Source organism: Felis catus, chromosome E1 (assembly GCF_018350175.1).
Source record: "Felis catus isolate Fca126 chromosome E1, F.catus_Fca126_mat1.0, whole genome shotgun sequence".
NCBI lineage: Eukaryota > Metazoa > Chordata > Mammalia > Carnivora > Felidae > Felis > Felis catus.
In genome coordinates this window covers 17834180-17860007 of record NC_058381.1, presented here as the reverse complement: position 1 = coordinate 17860007, position 25828 = coordinate 17834180, and the positions used below count along the sequence as shown (strand labels likewise).

Sequence of the window (25828 nt, the reverse complement as noted above, 5' to 3'; positions counted from 1 at the left end):
GGGACCCTCAGGGGTACCTGCCCAAGGGAGCATAGATGAGGTCCTGGATAGGGTGCAAAGAATGGCATAGATACTTACTCCAATTTCGTAAGTTGGATTGTCAAATGCTGACTCCACAGTAATGCGGTCATAGGGGCGGGGTCGTGTTTGGGGCAGCCGCAGGGGGCTTTTCCCCTGGAGCCTGTGGGACAGAAAATCCTGTGAGTCAGAAGTGCTGGGCAGGAGTGAGTCAGGTATGTAGGGCAGGAAGGGAAACCGGACTCACCTAGAGAAGTAGAGGTACACACCTCCCACCAAGAGCGCCATCACCACCAATGGCAAGAAGATGGCAGCTGCAATGTGGGCGGCATCCAGGGTGCCGGAGGCAGCAGGTGTCTTGGCAACTGAAAACACAAGAGGTCGGGATTGGGGCAGAAGTCCCTGTCACCCAGAGCCCATATCTGCCCTCACCTCTGCCCAGGAGAATCCAGCCACCAGCTCCCTCTAGCTAGCTAGGGGCAGGGAAAGAACTTTTGCTCTGCTGGTCCCAGACCTCTCTCTTTCTCCTCCCTCCCTGCTTGGGCAACCCATGGCCTGGGAGCTGTGAGAGCCAAGGCAGGGAGACTATTTCCCAGGCCCTCAGCGGGGGGCTCACCATCCAGGCTGCGGCCGCTGTAGAACCCATCCAGAGAGGCTGGAACAAGAGGGGGGCGCCAAGGGCAGAGGTGAGACCAATGGGCCAAACCACTAAGGCAGGGAAGAGGCTGATCATGGGAAGGATTTGTCCAAGGAGAGCCCACCCCAGCATTTGTCTTGGTGTCACCAGGTCAGAAGGATCTGGCAGAGGCTGGGGAGACCAAGGGTAACGTGAAGGGGGTGGGGCCAGGGGAGTTCTGGTTCCCAGCATTTGGCATCTTTGCCAGAGCAGCCCTGTGGAACAGGCGGGAGTTGTGAACACTCACCAGCGCTACAGATGGGTGGAGGGTCACTCCAATGTGAAGGATGCCCGGGCACACACTTGATGCTGGCCTGACCCTTCAGCACGTAGCCAGGGGCACAAGAGAAGTGGACAGTAGCCCCTGCTGGGTGTAGCCGCTTCTCAGGACTGTGGGCACCGTTCTCAGGGGCGCTGAGGCCATGGCATGGCTTGAGCTGTTCCACTGCAAAGCAGGCAGAGCCCAGTGAGGATGCCAGGCCCCTGGCCTCCAGAGGTGGCTTCTTTTTCTCCTACCGGAGGCTTCTCCTCCTACCCGTTTGACACTTACGGAGGCATTTAGGGGCCCGGTCACTCCACTTGGGGCTGCTGGCTTGCCGGTCGTGGCAGGTGAGGATGGCACTACCCGTCAGCACAAAGCCCTGGTCGCAGATGTACTGCACGGTGGCCCCCACAGGAAATTTGGGGCTAGATATGAGGCGTCGGCTGTGCTCCACGTCCCCGGGGTCGTGGCAAGAAGTCACTATGGGTAGGGGGTGGGGGGGGAGAGCAGCCCAGGTAGAACTCCACAAAAGCCGGCCCGCCCTGGCTTTATTCCAGGTCGGCCAGTATCTTCATGACACGTGGCCCCGCCGCCTGTTCGTCTGTCCCTACCATTTCGCTGGTGTATCCCTTATTTTTCCTCTTCCCATCCGCTAGAATCAACGGACACTAGCAGTCTCCCGGGAAGGAAATATTTGAAGTACTTGGTGGAGAACCCTTTGAAAAGGTATTCATTCCCCCATTTCACAGGTGAGGAAACCGAGGCTATGAGAGGCGGAGGAAGCTCAAGGGTACCAGCCGATACCAGCCGAAGTCTGGTTCAGAATGGAGGAGAGGGGCTTGTAGCTTCCATTGAGGAAGGGAACGCAGGGAACAGGTGCACTCACCTCTCTGGCAGGAGGGCAGGTCCTCGCTCCAGGTTAGGTCCCACTGGCACATGAGGACACTGGATCCTACCACCTGGTAGCCGGGGTAGCACTGGTAAGTGACCACTGTGCCGTGTACCAGCTCAGGCTGAGACGGGCTCTTCCAGCCATTGGGGATCTCAGGCAGCTCCGGACAGGTGTCATTGCGGGGCACCTCTGGGGGCACAGGGGCAGCAAGGTGCGGGCCCTTAGCGGGCACTAAATTGTCCGTGCCCGCCTTCCTCACCGTGCGGCCACTCCAGCGCCTGCGTTTGTCCTGGGCCTAGCCTGGCCCGGGCAGCCTCAGCAATGCATTCCTTCCTGCCCGGGGGCCCCGCCTTGCCTGCCCCTGAGATCATTCTGTCTCTTCGGTTCCTGGGTTATCATGTAGGCAGGCTTTGGCTCTGCTTTCTAAAGGACATCTGCCAGTTCCTCAGTCCTGAGAGAGGGGCCGGGTAGGGTGGGAAATTGTCACTGCTGTTAAAGCTTGGCAGAAAGGCAGAAACCAACACTTTTCCTCAGTTTCCTTTTTTTGGTATGATGGTCTTCCCGCTGCCTACCCAAATCTCTCTTGCTGCAACAGAAAGCCCCCTCTCACTGTGCCCTCGGGGAAGACTGAGAATAAGACTGGCTTCCTTCAGGCGACACCTGGGAAAGTGTCCAGCTTTCCCTTGTCAGATAAGAGCTCTCAGGCTCATGGCACTGGCCTCTCTGGCTTGCCGCGATCTCTTCCCCCAGGCAGCAGGGCAGGGCAGGGGCAAGCTCACCAAAGAAGTGGATGACAAAGCCCTGCTGGTAGCCCAGCACCGAGGCCCCAGGGTCTGACTGGAACTGTATGGTGACGTCGGCCATGGAGGTAAAGAGCTTGAAGTGGCCACGGGGCCCTGAGTACTGGCCCAGGACCCGGGCTGTCAGGTCGTCCCCATCATAGAAGGTAAGCACGTCACCAGGGCCTATGCGCAGCCTGTGGAGGAGGACCGTCAGGGAGGATGGGCCCGGGACCCCCGGCTGGGCTGGGCAAGAAATGGCCCCAGGGCTTAGGAGCTGGCTTGGCCTAGCCCAGTGAGCACTCACACTCGGACATCCAGCATGATGCGCTTGTCCTCTTCCACGTGCACGCCCCAAATGCAGTCCTGCCCACGGCTGTAAGGCTCCGGCCAGTTGGGGGAGAGCACCACACCAGCTGAGTCTGTGATCTCCCCACTGCACACAGCTGGAAGGCAGGGGAGGCCCCGGAGGTGCGTCCCCTCGGTGTCCCGCCTCCCACCCCCAGCGCTATGTCCTGGGGCTGCCTCCTGCCCGCGGGAATACCTACCGCTGGGAGCCCCCACCTCCTCCTCGAGGGGAAGCTTGAATCACACATGTCACAGGGGCCCTAAGACCCCAGGTCCTGCAGCTGGCTCTCCCGTCCCCACCCTGCTCCCTTTTCCCGGCAGACCCATCCACAGGCACCTACTGACCTCGGCAGGCTGGCTCTGTCTCATTCCACTGGGGGTCGTGGGGGTCGATGCACTCAATGATGATGGAGCCCTGCTCCAGGGTGTAGCCAGGGTCACAGCTGAACTCCACAGTGGTGCCCACGGGGTAGGAGGGGGCGCTGCTGCTGAAGTTGCCGTATTTGACAAAGGGCTCATAGCAGTGGCCCTGCTGGAAGGCTACAAACCAGGCCCAGCCCAGCTCAGTCGCAACCGGGGCAGACATGGGGCAGATGTTCTTCTGCCTCCCGCCCCAAGGCCTTTATGTTCTTGACCACAAATGCATGTCCTAGGCTTGCAGCAGGGGCGGGATGCCCAGAGCACCCTATCCTGTCATGTTCGGGAGGCCGTCTTGATCGCAGTTGCATTCCTAGCACCTAGTTTTGTGCTTCATATACACAGGGCACTCAATAAATGTTTCTTTTTTGGATTAATTAACGAAGGCATGCATGCATGAGTGGTTCTAGAATGTCTCTAGTTTTCCGTCTCTAAGGGTTGGGGCCTTTTTTGCTCCTCAGACTCGAGAGGATTCATTCTCTTGGACTGCGGAGGGCCCGGGTCCAGGCAAGGGTCTCCCACAAAAATGGGGTAGGAATCCCAACCTGGACGGGAGGGATGGGGGGGTGGGGCTAAGTGCTAGCTGAGCAAGGGCTAAGTTGGAAGGAGGGATGGTGGAATGGAGGTGGTGGGAGGAGGGTGTGAGAGAAGAGGCCCTGGGTTCAAGCCCTCCACCTCTGCGAGGCCCCAGCAGGCTCACCCTCATAGCGCAGGGCCATGCCTGCGGCTGCCCCACTGCTGTCAGTACTGAGCTCCACGAAGAAGTGTCGGCCGGAGCTGAGCAGGCCTTCGATGGGCAGGTACTCCACCTCGTAGGAATCATACACTGGAGGGGCCTCCACATTGTCCCCATTACGGATGATGAGCCTGGGCCAGGAGAGGAGCGGCTGCACGGCTGGTCCCGTTGTCCCGGGTGGGGGCGTGGCCCAGGCTCGGGTCCCCATCCTGCCAGCGGGGCATTAGCAGGCCTCGCACTCCTGTCCCACACCGGGCCAGGACCTCCCCTCACCTGTCGTCATCCTCCGCCAGGGAAACCTTCTCAAAGTGTAAGTGCAGCCGCTGGCCTTCGGGAGCCTCGAGCAGCCAGTGGCAGGTGAGATTGTTGCTGTAGTTGCCCGGGAAGCCCGGGGAGACGATGCGGCCGGTGGTGGCATTGCGGGTCACTCCACCGCAGGCAGCTGCGAGACACGGCCAGGGCTGTGGGCTGGATCCCGGATCCTAGACCCACTGGATTCTGGACGGCCTGCCAAGCGTGCCTGCCCACCCCAGCTCTTGCATCCTCTGCATGGGGCAGCAGGGGTATTTGCTTTCATGGTCCTGAAGGTCAGTCCTTGGCCCCTGTGACCCTGCAGCCCCAGGCAGCCCGGACTCCCTACCTCCTAACCTTTCACACCTCTGGGACATTTTCCTCCTAACCTTTCACACCTCTGAGACGATTCATGTGCAATCCCTTTGACTGTGGTAGATCTGCCGTGGCCTAGCCAAGGGGTCCTGGGTGAATCACTTCCTCTCTCTGCTGACGCCTCTGGGAGGCCTTCCCCAACTCCCCCCAGGCAGACTTTATTAAAGTCCCTTACCAGGGGCTCCAGTTATTGTTTGGATATGTCCCTTAACTAGGACCCCCTGGGGCAAGGGCCACGTCTTTTCAGGGCAGGCACAGAGTTGGTATTCAGTGTTTGTTGAATAAAATGAGTGAATGAATATAAAAAAGAGGGCAGGACTAGAATCTGGGCTGACAGACATCTGGTGAAAGCGCAATCCGCCTCCTAATCTTGTGCCCTCAGCAGACATTGCTAGCCAGGACCTGGCCTCACATACTTTCTGAAATAGCATCACTACCCCCATTGTTCCTGGGCTGACTCCTCTGGCCTGGGACTGTCCTCTTTCCAAGGGGAGGCTGAGTAGCTCTCCCGGCCCCCTCACTGAGGACTTCTGGGTTACTTGGCCATGAGCTCCTGGCAGTTGAGTGGGGCCAGAGAAGGGGTTTCAAAGGCAAGCGGAGTGAGGCTGGTTCCAGGCAGCACTTTCCTCTCTTAGACACACAGCTCTGGCCCCTGCCTGCTCTCAGAGACCAGGCTGCCGTGGCAAAGACACAGCGCCTTTGTCTCCAGATGTTCAAGAGAGCACAATCTTTTTTAATAAAGCTCCTCCTGGGTGGGGTGGGGGGGGGGGCATCTGGGTGGCTCAGCTGGTTAAACGACCAGCGCTTGATTTTGGCTCCGGTCATGATCTCCCAGTTTGTGGGTTTGAGCCCCTCATCGGGCACACGGAGCCTGCTTGGGATTCTCTGTCACCCCTTTCTCTTTGCCCCTCCCCTCCTCTCTCTCTCTCTCTCTCTCTCTCTCTCAAAATAAATAAATAAAACCTTAAAAAAAAAAAAGCTGGAGAGAGGGCTGCGTTGATTTTCTGCTTCTCTGCAGAGAGGGCAGACCCACCTTTCTGTTTGGTCTCAGAACAGAACTGCCCTGCAAATCTGGTCATGCCCCACCCTTCACTTAAATTTGTCTGTGGCTCCCTGTGACCCCCAGGTAATGCAAGCCCAAGGTGGCATTCAAACCTTTACCAACCCAGCTCTTTCTTGACTCGAGCTTCAGCCCCATCCCATATATCACCTTCTTTAGGCACGCCTCAGCACTTCCTCACTCCACCGTGCTGCTTTCTGCCTCCACACCTTTGCATGTGCTGTCTCAAGAATCCAACCCACTTCCCTGGGCTCACATTCTTGTAGTCCCTCCATGCTTTCTCCCTGGGAAGCTTTCTTTTCCTCCTTCCTCATTTTGGAGCAGCTCTCCCTCCCTTGGATCCTTCCCATGCCCTGAATTCACCCCGTCACAGCCCTGTTTGCGCAGAACCTGCTGTATGCCAGAATTCCTACTTGCCAGAGAGCTCCTTGAGGGCAGAGACCACATCTGGCTTATTCGCCTCTGCTTGTGCCTAGCACCCAGGAAGAGCTTATAAAATGAGAGAAGGCTCAAGAGCCCAAGCGATTAAAAAAAGAGCAAGAAGAACAAGAGAAAAGAAAAGAAAAGGGGCGTCTGGGTGGCTCAGTCGGTTGAGCGTCCGACTTCAGCTCAGGTCATGGTCTCGTGGTTTGTGAGTTCGATCCCCATATGTGACTCTGTGCTGACAGCTCGGAGCCTGGAGCCTGCTTCAGATTCTTGTCTCTCACTCTCTCTGCCCCTCCCCTGCTCATGCTCTCTCTCTTTCTCAAAAATAAATAAATTTTAAAAAAATTAAAAAAAGACGTCCAAGCTGACTTTCACACTGCAGACTGAACACTCCATCTTCCTTCTGCCAACAAGCCCCTCTCCAATGACAGCAACCTCAGACTTCCTGATCATCCAGGACTGGAACCTGGGAGGAAGTCTCCTTCCGCTCGCCCCTCTTCCCTCATCTGTGTCTCTGGAACCTCTTCCCTGCTCTCCATTACCAAAGTCACTAATTTCAGACCCTCTTGCCTGGCCAGCCTCCTGGCCTCCAGACACCATCTGGCTGGCTCTCCTGAGGAATAGTTCTGAGCTCCTCCCTGGCTATTTTCTGAGTCCCTAAACACTCCCTCAACTCGTTGCCTCTGTTGTCAAAGCCTGCGCTGTTCCCTCCATTGAAATGTTAAAACTTCAATGTCACTTGCCCCAGGAAGCCTCCTAAATACCCAACTAGGAATGATTGCTTCCTCCCTGCCCAGGTCTGTTTGCTGTTCTTCACTGGTGCTTTTTACTTCCTGCTCTGGAAATTGGTGATCCGTGCGCTTCCTTCTTCTCCCACTTCCTGGAATTGTGGGCTCTTTGAGGGCACGGTACCTGTTTAATTTAGCTCTGTACTGGTGGTGCCTCTACGTCAGAAGTGCTCAAGGAGGGTGGTTGGATAAATGCTACTGAGGTGTGTGGCCATTTTCTGGCTTTCTTATGGAGACCAAATGAAGGTTCCAGGCAGGAGCAGAGAGCAGGGATGATCTCCAACGCCCCCCTGCCCCCCCCCCAACTTACTTCCCTGTTGAGCACTGGGTCTCCTGGAGCCACTTACCAATGCAGACAGGCTCTTGGGCATCCCAGAAGGGCTGGGTGGCATTGAGACAAGTGAGGATTCTGGCACCCTTCAGCTGGTAGCCAGTGGCACAGCGGAAGCGGGCGCTGCCTCCCGGGTGGAGGCTGGTGACAGTCACAGCTCCATAAGCAGGACGCCGGGGAAAGTGGCAGTTCAGGAGATAGGCTGCAGAGAGAAAATGAGTGACACTGTGTGTGTGTGTGTGTGTGTGTGTGTGTGTGTGTGTGTTTGTGTTGTGGGGCTGAGTCATAGCCAGGGCAAAAGGGGCCTGCCACAGTCTGCCTGGAGGCATCACTCGGGGCCAGAGGAAGCACCAGGAATGCCAGAAAAGACTCTGATCCCCTCCCCGGAAGGTGCCAGTGAAATGTCCAGCAGCCTAGGCTGGTTAGTGGAACAAGCACAGAGCTGGAAGTTAGAAGGCTTAGGTTCTGGTCCAAGCTTTCTGACACTTTTGGCAGATTATTTAGCCTTTCTGTGTCCCACCTCATTTGTTAAATGAGATTCAAAATGCCAGCCTACCTATGGGGTTATTAAGAGAATGAAGGGGATAGTATTTTATTCAGTTTGGTATCCCTGGAATGTAGCTGATAGCACATCTTTATGAAACGGTTATTGAAAGGGGCGCCTGAGTGGCTCAGTCGGTTGGGCGTCCAACTTTGGCTCAGGTCATGATCTCACAGTTTGTGAGTTCGAGCCCTGCATCAGGCTCTGGGCTGACTGACTTGGAGCCTGGAGCCTGCTTCTCTCTCTCTCTCTCTCTCTCTCTGCCCCTCCCCTGCTAGCACTCTGTCTCTCTCTCTCTTAAAAATAAACATTAAAAAATTTTAAAAAAGAAGTGTTTATTGAATGACTTATAGATATGAAAGCACTTGAAATAATAAGACTATCCTGATGTACTGATATTATTTTTCCTATAGGGGACGAATAGGAATTACAGCCAGAACGATTGAAGTCAGACAGTAAAAAGCTTTTCCAGTATTCATTGGCAAGGGCTGTGGACTTCTTTTAAAAACAGGATGGGGCGAGGGTGGGGAGGCAGGGAACGCCTTCTTGGAAGTTGGGGGAAGGACAAGTTGCCTTGGGAAACTTGGGAACTTTTGGAATTGTCATACCAAGTGTGACCGGACGGTGGCAGCAAATCCTATAAAACAACCTGGCAAGTCCTAACCTGGAGCCAAGCTGGGGTGATAGCTAAAAATGGAGGTCAGCGCTTGGGTCGGAGAGGTGGGAAAGAAGGCCAGAGGGGTCAAGGAGACAGGCTGAATGAAGCCTTGGGCTACAGAGTCTGAAAACTCTTGGGGGTCGTGAGAGGGATGGGGATTGTCTAGACTGAGGATCTTGGGTGGAGGGGCCCACCCTTACTGGTAGCACTAGGTGGATGGGAAGAGAGGTCGAGGCAGGAGCTCTGCTGGCCTCTGTGTGATTTGTGTGAATAGAAAAAGGGGGGTTGCCTCTGGGCAGAACAGAATCCAGAAATGAGTTTTGTGATTTTCACCTCTCCTGGTTGTAGTTACTGGGCTTGTGAAAAGAGAGAGGATGATTCACATTCTTCCATGTCTCATGGCCAACGAGTGGTTACTTGTGATTGGCAAGGCAGGACAGGGCGGCACTTAGGGGGTGGTTCTGGGGTCAGACTGCCTGGGTTTGAATATAGGCTCCCCTACTTGCTGTGCCACCTTGGGCAAGCTGCCAAACTTCTCCATGCCTCAGTTTCCTTGTTTACCCACCCATTTAGAGTATTGCATCCAGTGTTACGTGAGAGGTTAACTGAGAGGACCTGTGTGCAATGCCGGGCACAGAACAAACACCAAATGTGCCAGCCTGCTGTTATTGTTTATAATCTTGATTGATACAAGCACCTCACATCTGCAGGCACCTTCCAGTTTCTAAAATGCCTTCATGTTCTTCTTGCTTGATGTCTACAACACGTTTGGGAGGCAGGAAGGCAAGCTATGGGTTAGTAACTCATTTTCAGGTAGGGAACACTAAGGTTCAGAGAGACTGAGGGACTTGACCTCATCATGCAGCCAGTGAGTGGTAGGGTGGGCACGTGAAGCTCCTCCCTCTAGAGCCTTCCATGTCCCCTCTCCCACCTGCTTCCCTAGGTGAAGTAGAAACCTGGGCTCAGGAGTCAGAGAAACCTGTGAGCAACAGACAAGCCTGCCCTGGGTGATTGGTTACCGTGGTGGCCGCTTACAGTGATCTGGGGACAGACCTGGGGAGGGATGGGGAAAAGAGGGTGGGGCACCCTACCCAGAGCGCAGAAGAGAGGGGTGACACCCAGGGAGGTCTAGGCCACGAGTCAGATGTACTTAAATCTTTCCTGGGAGTTCCTATCACAACTCTGGGAAGGGAGGTCCCCCATTTCACAGATTAGGAAATTGGGCTGGGATGAGGTGAGAGCAGGAGGCGGGGGGCAGATGAGGAAGCCCCCAGACTCCAGAAAGGCCACTTCCCGGGAGGAGCTTCCTCCTGTTGCCATGACTACCGTTCCCAGGGAGCCTGGATGACTGCAATCTGTTGAGCTATTTTCTCCCTGGCGTCTGTTTCTGGGGCCAAGTCCGGTGCCAGGAATGCTCAGGAGGGAGGAGGGGCATGCCTGGCAGCGCCCTCTGCTTCCTCACCCTGCCTGAGGCTGTGGGAGGGGAGGTGGAACTTGGATTCTGCAGATGAAGCCCTTGTGGGGGCCCATGCTTGTGATCTCCAACATTATCTTGGACAGCTCCGGCAGTGATGTGGGTACTAGTCCCCTCGCCCCCTCTTCTGGCACCCTCTTTCTCCAGCCCAGGGAGACACGCGTGTGAGCACATGCTCCTCCTGTTCCCATCTCTGGGATCAGGGCTAATTACAGCCTATAATTAGGGGAATTACACTCATTAAGGAAAGAGCTGATCATTGACAAAAACTGGGCCGAGGAGGGAGGGCTTCTGGGAGCCGAGCAGGAGGCAGGGCTGGGCCATCCTAGCCCCTCCTTGGGGTCTGCACCCCTTGCCAGGCCTCCAGCTCCCTGCCTTCCAGCCACCTTTGTCTGGCCCAACAGAGAGAAGGTCCAGGGTTTTGTGCGAAGGAATTTGCGGCAACAGAGAAGGTTACCATGGCGTGAAATTATGCCCACTGCTAGGGAGGATTGATGAGCCATTAGGGAGGCTGGCCCTTGCCTCAGCTGGCCCCTTGCCTCTGCCAAGACCCTGGGCAGCCCATGCCCACCGCCAGGCTCCATGCTGCCACACCAGACTGCTCTCCCAGTTTGGGTGGAGAGGCTAGAGAGGGGCAAGTGCTTCTTAGGTGGTTCCAGCATCTGTGTCTCCGGCGCCTGTCCTCCTCCCTGGGCTGTGGACCCTGCGGAGCTGCAGAAGTGGGCCCCTATTGATAACGCAGGGCAATGCCGTAATTGTTCACACCAATTATTTCCCCATTAGCACTCCCAGTCTGAACCGGTTACCCTGTTACAGCAGTACAAGGGGTCCAGAAGACTTTGCCTGGGGAAAGGGGGCCAGGAGAGATGCTGATGGAAGAGGGGCAGAGGCAAGCCCCTTTTCCTCCCTTTCCCATCCTGCCAGCTCGTTAATACTTGTTTCGGTTCCTTCACGGAGCACACTAAGTTCATGGAACATCCTAAGTGCTAGGCGCTTCACATGAACCCTTTTGTATAATCCTCATCATGACTTTATGGAGTAGGTATATTGGTCACATTGTACAGCGGAGGAAAAGAAGGTCACAGTGGTCAAATGGCCTGTCCAAGGTCAACCAATGGGAAGGAGATTTAGACACAGATCTTCCCATCTCCCGAGTCTGTGATTTTCCCGTTATATCTTGCCACTCCCTTATTTCCAGAGGTGTTCTGAGCTGACTGGGGCCTGAGACAGGTCTAGGGTGAATGAGGCAGTTCAGGAAGGCCAGGTTGGTAGCAAAGGACCTCCCGTCGGTCATTATCAAGCCCCTTTGACCTTGGCCCCCTTGAATTTGGGGGAGATGGCTTTTATTGCTACTGCTTGTTTAAGGGTCTGCCTCCCCTAGAGATTCTGAATTCCTTGAGGGCAAGGACTTGGAGAGTTCATCTTGATATTGTCAGTGTCCAGCACAGGCCTGGCAAAGAGCAGATGCCTAGGAAACGTTTACTGAATGAACGAATGAATGAATGAATGAATAGATGGCAAGGGGCACCCCTGAGGCTACCTGGTTCTGTGTCGGGCCCCCTTCACAACCAGTTCCTTACAGGGTAGTAGGTGGAGGAAGGAAGGTTCTGGAGGTGTCTGATGTGTCTCTGTACAACTAAACAATCACCTTTAGTCGTACAGAGCTTCACTGGGCATCTGTGCCTGTCCCCCGTCTCCCCTCCACCCCCTATACACACTATAATAGCACCAGAGATCCCGAGGAGGGCACCCACTCTGGGCTGGTTCCTCCCTCCGCTGCCCAGGCCTACCTTGGTAGTGGAAATGGAAGGTGCCAGGTCCAGCAGGTGGTGGGAGGCTCTGGAACCTCAGTGCTGCTTGGTGGGTGGGGCTACGGATGACCTGGCCCCTCAGCAAGAAGGACTGGTTGGCCAGGGGCAGCGGGTCAGGCCCCCCCAGGCCCTCCACAGTCACCACCTCCCCCTCTCGGAGGCTGATGTTCTGGACCTGTGGTGGGATAGACACAGCAAAGCAGAGCAGTCAGGTTTCTTCCTGCTGACTGAGCCCTGCTGCCCACAGGCTCCCAGAGGCCCCAGGCATGGCCAATCCTCAGGGCCGCTTGGCTACTTGAGCCCTCAGGCCCTGAACTAGGCTCTTGAGTGCAGGAGAAGCTCATTTCACTTCCCAGTAACCCCGGGAGCCTGGATCTGAAGTTCGTATCCCAAGGTCACATAAATATTATTAGCAGAACTGGAATTTGTAAGCATGCCTTTCTGTCTCCAAAGCTTTTCTTTTTCTTTTCCTTTCCTTTTTTTTTTTTTAATAATTTTTTTAATGTTTATTTATTTGTGTGTGAGAGAGACAGAGTGTGAGCGGGGGAGGGGCAGAGAGAGAGGGAGACGCAGAATCCGAAGCGGGCTCCAGGCTCCGAGCCGTCAGCACAGAGCCCGACGCGGGGCTCGAACTCACAAGCCGTGAGATCATGACCTGAGCCGAAGTCAGATGCTTAACCGACTGAGCCACCCAGGCACCCCTCTTTTCTTTTTTTTTTTAATTTGAGAGAGAGAGAACATGTGTGAGTGGGGGAGAGGGGCAGAGAGAGAGAGAGAGAGAGAGAGAGAAAGAGAGAGAATCCCAAGCAAGTTCCATGCTCAGTGCAGAGCCTGATGCGGGGCTCCATCCCACGATCCTGGGATCATGACCTGAGTCGAAATCAAGAGTCAGAAGCTTAACAGACTGTGCCACCCAGGCGCCCCATCTCCAAAGGTTTTCAATGACACCAGGACACCTGCTGCTTCCTATCCCTTCACTTCTCTGGGCTTGGTTTTCCCTTCTGTAAAGTGGGGTGGAGTAGGTATGTTGAACTAGATAGGTGTCCAAGGGCCCGGCCAGCCATGTGAGGTCTTAAGCATCAGATCCAGCTTCCCCTGGACACCCCCTGCTGGACCCCATATCCAGCCTGCCCCACACTGAGCCACCCCACACCCAGCCAGCAGCTTCCCTCACCGTCCATGTGCATGCCCAAGTTAGAAACTGGCATCTGGCCTCCTCCCTTATACTCTGCCTCCGATCAGTCATTCAATCCTGTCTGTTGGACCCCAATTTTCTTATTACTCTTCATCCCCCTGCCACTTCCCGGCTCCTCACAACTATTACTCACTGGGATCACTGCGGCCGCCTCTCTGCCTGCAGGGCTTCACCCACTCCTCCCTCTGCATCAATACTTTCTGAACTGCAGCCAGCTAATAGCTGCAACCTGTGGCCCGTCGTAGCGCTTCCTTGCTGAAATCCTCTGGTGGCGCTCCGTGGAGCCTGCCAACCCCCCACTATCTAGTCCTGATGCCTTGCCGTGGCCCTCGGGGCCCTGCCCAACTTGGCCTGTGCAGCCAGGCCTTACGCTGTGCGCCTGCACTTCTCGGCCATCAGTGTCTCTTCTCTGGGCCTCTCTCTCTTTTTTAAAAATGTTTATTTATTTTGTTAGAGGGGGTCGGGGAGGGGCGGATAGAGGGGAGAGAAAGGATCCCGAGCAGGCTCTGCGCTATCCGTGGAGCCCGATGCGGGGCTCGAACTCACGAATTGCGTGGTCGAGAGTCGGACGCCCAACCGACTGAGTCACCCAGGTGTTCCTCTGGGCCTCTTTTTCCAGTCTTCCCTCTGATTGTCCCAGGCCTCTCTGCCACCACCCCAATCCTCAGGCCCTCAATCCCTGGATCATCCTTCTGGGCTCCATGCCTTCATTCAGTCAAACAAGGATTGGACAGCAATAGACTGCCCAGAGGGGAAGTGGCAGTGTGGCCTGGTACAAGGAGCCCAGAGATCTGTTCCTTCCCATATGTCCCAGTTGGCCCTTTCTCTTTATCCCTTAGCTCTGATCACCTCCTGCACATTTTTTCTCACCTGGAGAATGGCCTTGCCCCCTCCCATCCCCAGCTCATCTCTGGGTCCTGGCTGGCTCAGATCAGATTATGTCTCTCTCCTACCCTGTTCGCGACCTCAGACTGCCCAGAGGACAAGGTCCAAACTTCCCAGCTCACAGTTGGCCCCAGTGGCTTTGCCAGCCTCGCTTACCGGCACTGCGAGCAGAGGCTACACCTCCCCGCTCCCCTCTGGACATTTGTATACGCAGGACCCTGCGCAGGGAATGCCCTCCTTCTTGCCTTCCTGCTGAAGCTGGTCATTCTTTCAGATCTCGGGACCACCACCCTCTGCCTCCCAATCCAGGCCAGTCCGTTCCTTTGCCTCAGGGCCTCCCCACCTCTCTGTACCTCTCCATTAGAGCCCAGGGTGGCGTTCGGGGTCACAATGCGCTCTTCAACGGCCAGTTGCAATAAATCTGTGTGGAGAGAGTGACTGTGTGGACAAGGGGAGGTACATTCCTCGCCAGATCCCTGTGAGCTGAGAAGCACAGAGGATGATGGATGCCAAGCCCAGCCGGATCCAAGGAGACAGTCACGCTCTGGGCCCCTCAGACTGTGGGTGCTGAGGACAGATGTGCCCCGGGGACTCCTCTGTCTGGGAGAAAAGACCTAGTGGGTCTTTGGGGCCAAAAAGAAGGCTCAAGGCGGGGTGCTGGGCCGGCAGTGTTGCCTCTCCGCGGGGCGCTCTCTTACAGGGCACGTTCGGGTGGAGGCTGCCTGACCATCTGCCGGGGACATTCCTCAGGGAATTGCTGCTGCAGGCAGAGGCTGGATGAGGTCCCTTCAAACTTGGAGATTCTGTGATTCTAGAGTTGGGCAAACAAGACTCACACACGTGGAATCTGTAATTATCGAGAGACGCCAGGCAGCATATAATTCTGACTTAAGTGGCACTGAATGCATGCAGCAGGAATCCTCTAGGGGGGAACGGAGGGATTGCAGGCTCAGGGAGAGCGTGGAGCAGGTGGGTCTGAGAGGTCCTGGGGAGGAGGAGGAAGGGAGGACATCGCTGCAGGGAAATGAACGTAGCCTTTTTCCTAGTTCCCGTAAACGTCCCTTGACCTACAGCTTCCAGCTCCTGACCCCGCTGTTTTGCCACCAGCGGAGGCAGCCCCACAATAACAATGACCGTTTGTGGAGCACCTACAATGTGTCCAGCCTCGTTCTGTTTATAGATAGGATTTCGTTCTCACCACACTTCCATAAGGTAGGTGGTAAGATCCCCCGTAAGTAAACATAGGCTCAGAGAGGCTAAGGAACTCAGCAAAAGGTCACAAAAAGCGTTAAGTAGCAGAATCTCGCTTTGCTGGAGGCAAAGGCAATTCCTTCCCTCCCCACCTCATGGCGGTGTTACCTGCAGAAAGCCATCCAGACATCCAGATGTCCATACATCTGTATTCCCAGACCCCAGGCCCACCGGGTTTAGTGTGGGGTGGGTGTTGGCCAGATCTGGCTTTTTCCAAGATGTTGAGATTTATGTTCTCAATAGCCATCCTTCGACCCCACCCCCGAAGCCCGGGGTAAAACTGGGAAAACTGGGAACTGAGGGCCCTGGTCCCCTCTGATCAAGAGAAGGCATAGCCCCCTCCAGCCAGCCTGGCTTTCAGCCCAGCTTGGCAGTGAGGGTTGCCATGAGATCACAGAAGGGAGTGGGCCTGGGTTGCCCAGGGCTCACATCCAGAAGGCACCCTGTTCTCTGCGAGAGGCTGTCTGGGCAGCCCTGGTCCCTTGGGTTCCCAGCACCCACTTGCAGGCCTGCTGCAGTGGCTGCAATGTAATTTGTCACTTGTTTGAAGGCCAGGCCTGACAGGGGCCAGACAGGGCTGAGTGTTGGACAAGGAGGGTGATGAAGTCTTGATGCAATTTGCAGGCATCTGAAGAGCTTGGGAGACAGATTGAAATGTCAGCTCTGCTCACAAGGGCTGTCTTCCCACACCCCTAGCCGGTGACAAGAGTGGGAGCTGGGGGCCAGGCAGGGGGAAAATAGAGCCGAGGGAGGCGAGGACAGTTCCCCCAGGACCCTGTCTAGCACTGCCCGGCTTCCAGCAGACCATGGGGTCAGTTCAAGGGAGGAAATATAGCCACTTTGAGGAGGCTGACTCTTTCCTGAATGGGAGGTGGGGAGGATGTAGGTTGTGCTCTGCCAACCCCAGACCATCAGCCTTGACTGGCCTGTCTGTCCCCATGGAAGCCGCCAGTCGGGTCTCCAGAACATGCCCTGATGGTATGATTCATGGATGGGATGGTGCCACCATCCCCCAAGTAAAACTCTGCACAGGCAGGTGAGCTCAAGGATGACTCTGGTGTGTGAGCCCCACCCCTGGCACCTGAGCCTTCAGCCCCCAGAAGTTGGCCACAGGCCCTGCTCCACTAAACCCTCCTGGTCACCAACACCCATGCATATACTCTGACATAGACCCAAGTTGATGCACACAGCCTCCTCGAACACTTGGCCTGGCACACGTGTGTCCTCACACCCACGTGCCCCCCCACACCCTCGTGCTCCCCACGCCCACGTGCTCCCCTACACCCACGTGCTCCCTCACGCTCTCGTGCTCCACCCATCCCTGTGCCTCTCCACTCCAAACAATATTATGATAATCACAATTTTTCCCATGAGACCCTTTACCGTTTTCAAAGCTTTTTTCACATCCATTATCCTCTCAGATCTCACAAAATCTCAACAAGGGAGGCAGAGCAGATTGCGTTTACCTCCACCCTATAGATAAGGGAATCTTGTAATCAGAGATGTTGAGACTTCCTCTTTGGGTCACCCAGTAAATCCAAAGCAAAGCCGGGACTCCAGGCCAGGACCTCCGATTCCTGGTCCAGTGCTTTGTCTTCATGCACAGCGCCCCAGGCCCTGCTCCCCAACTGGAGGAATTCGAGGTGGGTGTCTTACAGGAGCAGGCAGGGCTGAGTTGAGAAAAGGGATTGGGTAGAGCCCCCCACCAACAGTCCCCAGCTGAACTCCCTTTTTAGATTCACCACACCTGCCCAATCGCCTGGGCCGGGGGAAGAACAGGTGCTCTTAAGTCCTGGAATCAAACCCTGGCTCCATCACCGACCACTTGAAAGGGCCTTGGGCAGGTCACGTGACCTTTTTGAACCCCAGTTTCGTGTGTGAAATGGGATGGCTGTACCAACCTGATAGGGCTGTAAGGATTAAGTTAGATCCTACCTGTAAGGGGCTTAGCACAGAACAAGCACAGCTTAGCAGTCCTCTTCCCCTTTCCTGGGGAGATCTGGGCCCTACCTTGGTAAGACCATGGCTCTTGCCATGGTGACAGCTGTCACCAAAAGACCCTTAGCCTCAGGTCTGCCAGGCTCTGCCTAGGAGGCACCGGACCTGGGAGCCACCCTCTCTCTGGCTCAGGTTCTACAGCTGCGAGGAAGCAGGAAGCAGGGTCAAGAGCTGGAGGGGCTACTGTCCAGTCTGGCTTACGAGGGAAATTCTTGAACCCCAAAAAGGAGACGTGCTCAGAGGGACTGGCTGGGAGGGCCCTTCCGCATCATTTGGTTCGTCTCCTTTTACAGAGAGGGAAACCAGTCCAGAAAAGGCCAGGGGCTCTGCCCAGGTACCAAGAGATGGGGTGCAGAGGCAGGACTGGAGCCCCGGTCCCTCACGACAGCCTCTGTGCTCTTGTCGGAACTGATGCCTGTTCGCAAGCTCTTATGAGCTTGAGTCTGCCTTGGGGATGGGGAGAATGGCCTAAATCCGTGGGGCTAGACCTGCCTGTGCCCCCGAGAGCCCCCTCAGATTCGCCTTCCAGGAGCCAGAAAAGAGGAGGTTGCCCAGAAACCTCCTGGGCCGGAGGTTGACTGGCTACCCTACTGGTGTCCACACCAGGCCCGGTCCCAGTGTTCCGGCTATCATGCTGGCGGCTGACCTGGCACGGGAGAGCTGTGTTCCAGTGCAGCCACCTGGGGCACGAGGGTAGGGACTATGAGCAGCTGTGCCCAGGCTCCAGATGGTACAGAGAACAGCCAAGCCAAGATGGAGGCTGGCAGTGGGAAGGCTCTTGGAATGCCAAGTGCAATGAGAGGCACACGCCAGGCCCAGAAAGGCCTGGAGCCCTCGGGGGAGACCGGCTGCCTGGACAAGGGATGGGACCCCCATGGGCCATCCTGAAGGGGCTTCTCTGGATCTCACAAGAAAGAGCCTAGCCCAGTGCCTGACCCCAGCTGACACAGGAAAACCTCCTCTGATTACGGAGGGCCTGGCCTGTCTCCTTCCTGTGGGCGGCTCAGACGTCCAGCCTCACCAATAGCTGCAGCACCCCGAAGGGAGGGAGGCAGGGTGATGAGGGGCTGTGGTCCAAGACATGAAGAGCTGGGGCGTTAGGGATTCTGGAACCCGTGAGGCTGTTCCTCATGCAAAGGGTCTTGTCTGGGGCCCCGGACTTTAGCCAGGGTTGTGGTCACATGGCAGGGGCTCAGCATGGTGTCAGGGATGTGACTTGTGGGTCCTTAACATGCTCTTCTCCTCTCATGGTTTCTCTCATCCCTCCTGCCTGGATTCCATCCCTTCCACCTACCCTGAGCCATCCCTGTGAATTCATGGAGGGGCAGGCAGGGACTTACCCACAATGGAGAGAAGCCACAAGCCTTTCCCCAGTCTCAAGGAGCCACAGGCACCCTCTAGGCCTTCCGGCTGCCTCACCCATTTCATCCCCTACTGCCCTGGGCAGAAGAGCCCCGATTTCAGGCCTAGCGCCTGGCAGGAGTGCAACCCAGAAGCCCCTAAGCTCACCTTCTGTTCCTGTGCAATAAAGTCACCTGTCCCAAACTGCCTGGCAACCTTCAAACGGCCAGTCTGACATACCCGCTGCTTCTCAGCCCAGGCTTGTCTGCTGACCTCTCACCTGTCAGGCCCCAGAGCAGGTCTCATTGCCACCAGAAATCCTTCTCCGGCCCTCCAGGCCGGTGAAGCGTGCCCCATCCTGGAATTCCCACAGTGCCCTGCGCTTCCCACTCCATCCCGACGGCGCCGAGCATTCTGTTTAGGACTTCTGTCTCCCGCAGGAACTGTGTCTAACACCAGCACAGGGTCTGGCACACGGTAATTGCTCAGTTTACATTTGGAGAACGGATTCATTCGCCAAACCACATTAGTTACTGATTAACTGAGTGACTTGGGCAATTCCCTGTCCTTGCTAGCCTCAGTGTTTCCCACTCTCCATGGGTACTGGTCTGCAGTATCCGTAATTCTTCAGGTTCCAAAGCCTGCGTGGTGTGGTGTGGTGTGGCAAGGAGGCCCAGACAGGGGTAGAGGTTGCCAGAACTGGCCCTGGAAGGAGACGGACCTTAACTCTCGCTTCAGCCCTGGCTGATTCTGCCCCTTCCTTCCTGGCCCTTCCTGCCGTGGCCTCAGACTCTAAGTCAGACCACCGGGGCCAACAGGGTCCCCAAGGACTCTGCCCCACGGTGGTGAGGTAGAGGTGGTGAGGCAGCCAGTACCTGCCTGCCACATTTCCACACAGCGATCCAGGGCTGTGGCAGGGCTTCATCTCAAGGTTGCCTGGTAACAGCTTTTGCATTCTGATGAAAAAAAAAAATGTGGCGGCACCAGACAACAGACACAGGGCTTATATGGCGGCGGGGGGGGGGGGGGGCGTCTAGGGTGGGGCTCGTGCCCGGGGCCATGGCGTGGCTGGGGGCAGGCAAAGCCGGCGTCTTGCTCCATTGTGGAGAGTACCAGGACTGGGCCTAGCCTGGCCCAGTGGGCTTCAGTGGGGACGGTAGGCTCTGGGGGCAAGCGCAGCCAGCTCGGGCCTGTAGGAGGGCACCCAGCCTGGCATCTGCCCCTTCCCATCCCCTTTCCCACACCTGCAGCTGGCGCCTTCCACCCGGTGAGCCACAGCCGGTGCCACCTCTCATTAGGTGATGATTTTACATTAATTACCTTAATTAAGCGGCACTGAGTGCTAATGGCTCAGGGGGGTGGTGGTGGCTTCTCCTAATTACCCTCCCAGTCAGCCCAGAGCGAGGGGCACACGGCTTGGCAGAGCAGGAGCAAACGGTTACAGAAAGGAGGGGAGGGACCCACCAGTGGTGGGAGAGGGGCTCCTCCCCCCGCCACTCCGGCCCTGGCTCGGAGACCTGGACCTGACATCTCCAGGACAGGTGTAGCCGGCCCAGATCCAGAGGCTTTGGGATGTGTGGGGAGCAGGCCAGGAGCTGGGAGCAAGCAGCACTGCCCTGTTTCCTGGACTCCTCTGCCCCCTTCTCTGCTCCTCAGTCACCTGCCTGGTTCCCTCAGCTAGGCTGAATGCCTCTCTCCACCTCCGTTCTGTCTCCAGACTCAGGCCGATGTCACCACATTCCTTCCTTCCTTCATCCATCTGTCCAGTCAGTCAGTCCATGGAGACCCCATGGCGGGCCCTATACTCCAAGGTACCCCTCCAGGAGCTCACGGTCTAGCTGGGGAGCTGGCCAGCTATAAACAGGCCCACAGGACAAGGCGTTGGGAGAGAATTCACAGAGAAACTGACACCAAGGGTGAGTCCTGGGAGGGGACAGTAGGATGACTCTTCTGGGCAGAGGGACGAGTACATCCAGTCGGGGCTTGTGAGGAAAGCGGGCTTGGCCCACCCAGTTAGCTGCATGTTGCTTAGTGCAAAGGGGCAGTGGACAATGAGGGAGGAAGTGGCTAGACATGGGTCAGAGGGACTGGCCATGATTCAGAGGCCCCTGGGGAGGTGTGGTGGGGGAGGATTGATTTCATATGGGAAACACTACTGCAGTGGAGGGCGCTGGCTGGCTCAGCTGGAAAAGCATGTGACTCTTGATCTCAGGGTCGTGAGTTCAAGCCCCACATTGGGCATAAGAGCTTACTAAAAATAAAATAAAATAAAATAAAATAAAATAAAATAAAATAAAATAAAATAAAATAAAATAAAATAAAACAAAATAAAATAAAATAAAACAAAATAAAATAATTAAATAAAATAAAGATGACTACAGGGGCGCCTAAGTGGCTCAATTTGTTAAGCGTCCAACACTTGCTTTCAACTCAGGTCATGATCTCATGGTCTGTGAGATCAAGCCCCTCATCGGGCTCTGTGCAGACAGCATGGAGCCTGTTTGGGATTCTCTCTCTCCCTCTCTCTTTAACCCCTCCCCCCACCACGCATGTACAGGTGCCCTCTCTCTCTCTCTCGCTCTCTCTCAAAATAAATAAACATTAAAAAAAATGACTACAGTGGAGGTGGAGGACAGTGGGGGCAAGCATGAGTGGGGTGACCAGTGAGGCAGCCACTGCATCATCTGGGGGAAAGGATGATGGAGGCTGGACCATGTGGTGGTTGTGGGGACGGAGGGGAGAAGCAGGCAGATCTGAGTTTTGGGGAATGTTATGATAGAATGTGCGCAGGGGGAGACAGGACCCAGAGACGAGGGAGAAAGAAGGGCCAGGCTGACCTCACCGTGCAGTTCCAGGTGCCATCCACCTTGCACAGTGGTGGCCCTGCTCCATGTTTCTGATGGGTTAGGGTCCATCTCTAAGGTCAGGAGTGGTGCGGTATGCGGGTTTGGGGGAGCAAAAGGGAAGGGTTGGGTTTGAGGTGCATGGGGGTGGAAGAGCCTATGGGATATCCTTGAGGACCTTCGGGCTCAGGTTTGAGGATTAAAAGAGTCTTCATCCAAGGGAGGGATGAGATGGCCCAGAAAGGGCAGGTGGCAGGAGGCTGGGACTGTGGGTCTGACTCGCCCACCAGCTGACGGTGCACCACGTCTGTCTCCCTCACCTCTGCACCCCAGGAGTCAGCACAGGACCTGGCCAGAGGAGATGCTCAGGGAGTATTTGCTGAAGGCATGAGTGAGTGAATAAGTGAGTCATTGACGCTGCATGGCTCTCTCGAGCCCAACCACACAGCCCTGAGTTCTTGCTACTCAGTCACATAAATTCAGAGACTCACCCAATCCCTTGCCCCTCCAAGGGTAGAGCCCCTCCTCAAGCTGTCCTGAGCTCCTGGGGAAGAGCATGGGCTCACCTGCCCCTCCTGCAGCCCCTTTCAACCTAAGGCGTTACTAGTTGGGCACAGTAGCTCTTTAGTCCCTGGTGCATAGGGCAGAAACTGGCCAAGTTTTGGGTCCAGCCCTGGCTCTAGGCCCCCCTCCAACTGATGCCCCTGAGCATCCCCACCTCCCCCGATAGCCAGCACCTTTCTGGAAAGATAATACACCAGCCCCAGATTTGTCTCCGCCAGATCCAGGCTGCTTACCTTGATTTCTACGCCGTAGCCAGGGTAGACGGAGATGTAGTAGAAACAGTCCAGGCCAACATCAATAGGTGAGCTGGGGGCCATGGGGGAGTCCAAAGAGCCCTCTGGGCCTGAGAAATTCCAGCTACAAGGGCCTGGGAGGCAGGAGGAAACAAAAGGCTAAGCCCAGCTCTGGTGAAGTTGGTTCAACCAAGGCTGATCAGTGTGTGTGTGTGTGGGGGGGGGTGAAGCCCGCCTCTTGGGACGTCTATTCCCCTGTTGAAAGAAGGGACCACCTTTTCTTGAGCACCTACTATATGCAATCTTAGCTCAGTTCTCACAAAGGCTCACTGAGGTCCGTCTTCTTACCACTATTTAACAGAGGAGGCTCAGAGAGGTTCAGCAAAATTCCTAGGGTCTGTTGTAGTCGCTTCCAATCAGGGTTTGAACCCAGGTCTATCTGGTTCCCATCCACATGCCTCCTACGTGCTGGCCCTTGTTGTAGTCGCTTCCAATCAGGGTTTGAACCCAGGTCTATCTGGTTCCCATCCACATGCCTCCTACGTGCTGGCCCTTGGTGCCAAAGGGCAAGGCAGGGTGGCACAGTGACAGAGACAGAGGAACGCGGGGGCCCCGCATTTCCCCGATCCCCATTTCTAGATCTGCAAGCCAGCGAGCAGCTGACCTGGTGGCTGGACGGTGGTGATGGTGGTGGTGATGATGGTGGCGGTGGTCTCCTCATCGTCCCCTGAAGCTGTAGAGGTGGCGACAGTTCCCTCCATCCCAAGTCCCGTGGTCTGGGGCCCAACCTCTGGAGCCCATGGCCTGCCCATGTCTCCAGGACCCTCCTGGGTTGGAGTCCATGCTCTGCTAGGGGGTGTAGTACTGGGCCTTTCCCCTGGGCCTGGGGTGGGCACTGGAGGCAGGGGAGCTGTGATACGAAGCACAGGAGCCTCTGACTCCAGGCTCCAGGGTCTTTCTCTGGACTGGGGCTGAGTGGGTGCCGCGGCCATGGCCGGAGTGGGGCTGGTGAAGACAGGGCGGCTGTCCTGGTTGGCCAGGCGGGGAAGGGGACTCGGGGTGAATGGTGTAGGTGGGTCCGGCTGGAAGGGCAGCGCCGGCCTCAGCCCTGCCTCGCCCCCCTCTAGCCCTTCTTGTAGGAATTCCTCGAGCAGCGGGTGGTGGTTGAGCAGTTTCAGGGTAGGGGCTGTTGTGACGAAGTGGACGCCTCGCTCCGGCTGCTCAGGCGTGGGGGCCACTGTCAGTTCCCCATCCGTCTCCTCGATGCCTGGGGCCTGCCCTTCCCCCGTGGTTGGGGCCTCTGAGGAGAGTCCTGAAATAATAACGAATCATCAGAGGTGCCCCCCTGCCCCACCGTGAACAGCGTCACCCCCAGTCCACACAGCAGGAGATCCATCTCTCTGTTGACGGAGAGACTTGGGGAATGTGCTCAATGTCCAGAACCAGGAGCTACAGAGTTTGAGAGCTGGAAATGAGGGGACATCACATATCTCACGTGACAGGCTTGAGATATGTGATGTCCCCTCGTTTCCCCTCCAACACCAGAGGTGGACGCGGTTACTCTATCTGTCCACTATTTTCTGCCGTTCTCAGATTCGGCCTCAGGCTCCTTCTCAACACATGATGCCCGGCAACCAGCCTTGATAACTCAGACCGACAGGACAAATACGTATTTGCCATTCCTAATTGGGGCCTTCATTTTGTAGGTGAGGAAACAGGCCAAAGAAAGGAAGTGGGGGCGTCTGGGTTGAGCATCTGACTTCGGCTCAGGTCATGATCTCACGGTTTGTGAGTTCGACCCCCGCGTCGGGCTCCGTGCTGACAGCTCAGAGCCTGGAGCCTGCTTCGGATTCTGTGTCTCCCTCTCTCTCTGCCCGCCCCCTCCCGCTCATTCTGTGTGTGTGTGTGTGTGTGTGTGTGTGTGTCTTAAAAATAATACACATTAAAAAAGAAAACAAAAAAAGAAAGGAAGTGGCTTGCTCCGGGTCACACACCAGTCAGTTGAAGACCTGAGGTAAAACCCTCAGCAAGAGTCCGATCCCCCCACCACAGTGACTTTTCCACCTGAGATTATAAGGCTGTCAAGTTCATTTTCCGTTCTCGGTGAAGCTGCTAGTCATTAGTTTCAGGAAATGCTTCATATATTTGGGGTTTTGTTTTAGATTCCCTCATGGGTACATAGCATCTTTGTTAGGGTCCCATTTGGTCTTATTTCTCTCGCTTCTCAAAAAATCGTTTCTTTCGTCTTTTTTTTTTCTTTTGATCCTTTTAGAACAGTGACGTGAACAGAGTAGGAAGAGCCAAGAAAGAGCTAGAGTAAAGCATATGTGGCTTCAAACCCCAAATCCATTCTGCTTTGAGGCTGTTGACCTCAGGCAAATAACCTAAACTCTCTGCAACTTAGTCTACTCATCTGTAAAATGGGGTTTACTTGGGGGATTAACTGAGATCATACTACTTCTTTTGCTCATTTGATATGTGTCTCTAAATTCCCGTGATCTTTCTTATGATACTAGCCAGGACTATCTAGGGCAGGGTCTAAAGCAGGGATAGAATGCTTAGCCCCAATCCATGGCAGACATTGTTAGCCAGTTTGGAGTATTCCTTGCTGAGCCGCATGGGACTTCAGAATCCTTCTCGACACAGTTATCCAGGCAGCCACTACTAATCAATTCGAAAGGCTGCGGAAGAGGCAACTCATTTGCTCTCGCTGGTTCGAGGTACAGGTTGCTCTGCTATCGATTATTTTGACTTTTTGAACCACAGAGCTGGACAGATGATGCATATTCTGCTTGTGGGCCACTAAGCTCTCCAGATCCTTAACTGCCAGGAAAAGGTCAATGGATGCTGGCTCCAGATTCAGCCCATATAGAATTCTGCCAGTTCCGAGAAGGCCAGGAGGATATTCTGGTTCTCACAGCTCTCAAAATGGCTGCATGAGCGCTTGAAGGGAAACACAGCCAGAGCGAGTTAACAGTTTGCGAGGAGAAGGTTGGTTCCTCTGAATGTCTGATGGTGGGGTTGTCATTCCACAGGCTCACACCCACCCCACGGATTGGCAGGCGTGAGGAAGTGGCAGATGGCCTACATTCTGTTCAGGAGCCCATAGCAGCTCTGATGTGTCAGACAAATGGGAGGAGGGAGGAGACGGGGTGGGAGAGGTAGGGGCAGGTCAGAGGGCTCTCCATGGTTCTGGGTCAGAGGGGCCTTGGTGCCCCGAGACCCTGAGAAAACAGGACCAACCCTTGTCTCCTGAGATGCCCACTAAAGCAGCTCATCTGTGCTTTGGCATTCTGTGCCAGACATTGACGACACAATGCCCAACCTCGATGCCCAGCCAGGCCCATACCCCCCAGAGCAGATGGTCGGCCAGTGCCCTGTGTCTCTCATTTGAGTCACTAACGGAGGGGCCAGGCAGTGCTTGTGACATGCCAGGACAGGGCTACTCTCTTTGCCCACCTCCCAGATGCCACACAGTCTTTGCCAGGTGAGCCGAGACTGATCTTAACACGGCACAAGGAACGGGACCCTCTCTCATCACGTAGACTGAAGACCAGTGTCCCCTTCCAGGATTGCCCGATAAGACATGTGGCCCGTGGCTCCCAGGGCAGGTACCTGTGGGATTCTTGACGGGG

At 55.7% G+C, this 25828-nt stretch overlaps 1 protein-coding gene across 4 annotated transcripts in view; it reads right to left on the bottom strand.

The window, feature by feature from the left end:
* The window catches only part of SEZ6 (seizure related 6 homolog), a 46037-nt gene that overhangs the window by 1238 nt on the left and 18971 nt on the right, over positions 1 to 25828 (bottom strand). For 2 of the 4 annotated variants that reach the window (XM_023244601.2, XM_023244602.2), the window contains exons 2-16: positions 22858 to 23505; positions 22194 to 22327; positions 11863 to 12058; positions 7416 to 7601; positions 4402 to 4570; positions 4093 to 4259; positions 3321 to 3515; positions 2935 to 3073; positions 2628 to 2824; positions 1843 to 2037; positions 1245 to 1436; positions 942 to 1139; positions 635 to 673; positions 266 to 383; positions 79 to 181 (exon numbers count right to left, since the gene is read on the bottom strand). In XM_023244601.2, coding sequence (XP_023100369.1) covers positions 79 to 181; positions 266 to 383; positions 635 to 673; positions 942 to 1139; positions 1245 to 1436; positions 1843 to 2037; positions 2628 to 2824; positions 2935 to 3073; positions 3321 to 3515; positions 4093 to 4259; positions 4402 to 4570; positions 7416 to 7601; positions 11863 to 12058; positions 22194 to 22327; positions 22858 to 23505 — 2876 coding nt within the window. The remainder of the gene's footprint in view (positions 1 to 78; positions 182 to 265; positions 384 to 634; positions 674 to 941; positions 1140 to 1244; positions 1437 to 1842; positions 2038 to 2627; positions 2825 to 2934; positions 3074 to 3320; positions 3516 to 4092; positions 4260 to 4401; positions 4571 to 7415; positions 7602 to 11862; positions 12059 to 22193; positions 22328 to 22857; positions 23506 to 25828) is intronic. The other 2 variants (XM_023244603.2, XM_023244604.2) reach the window with 1 other exon arrangement.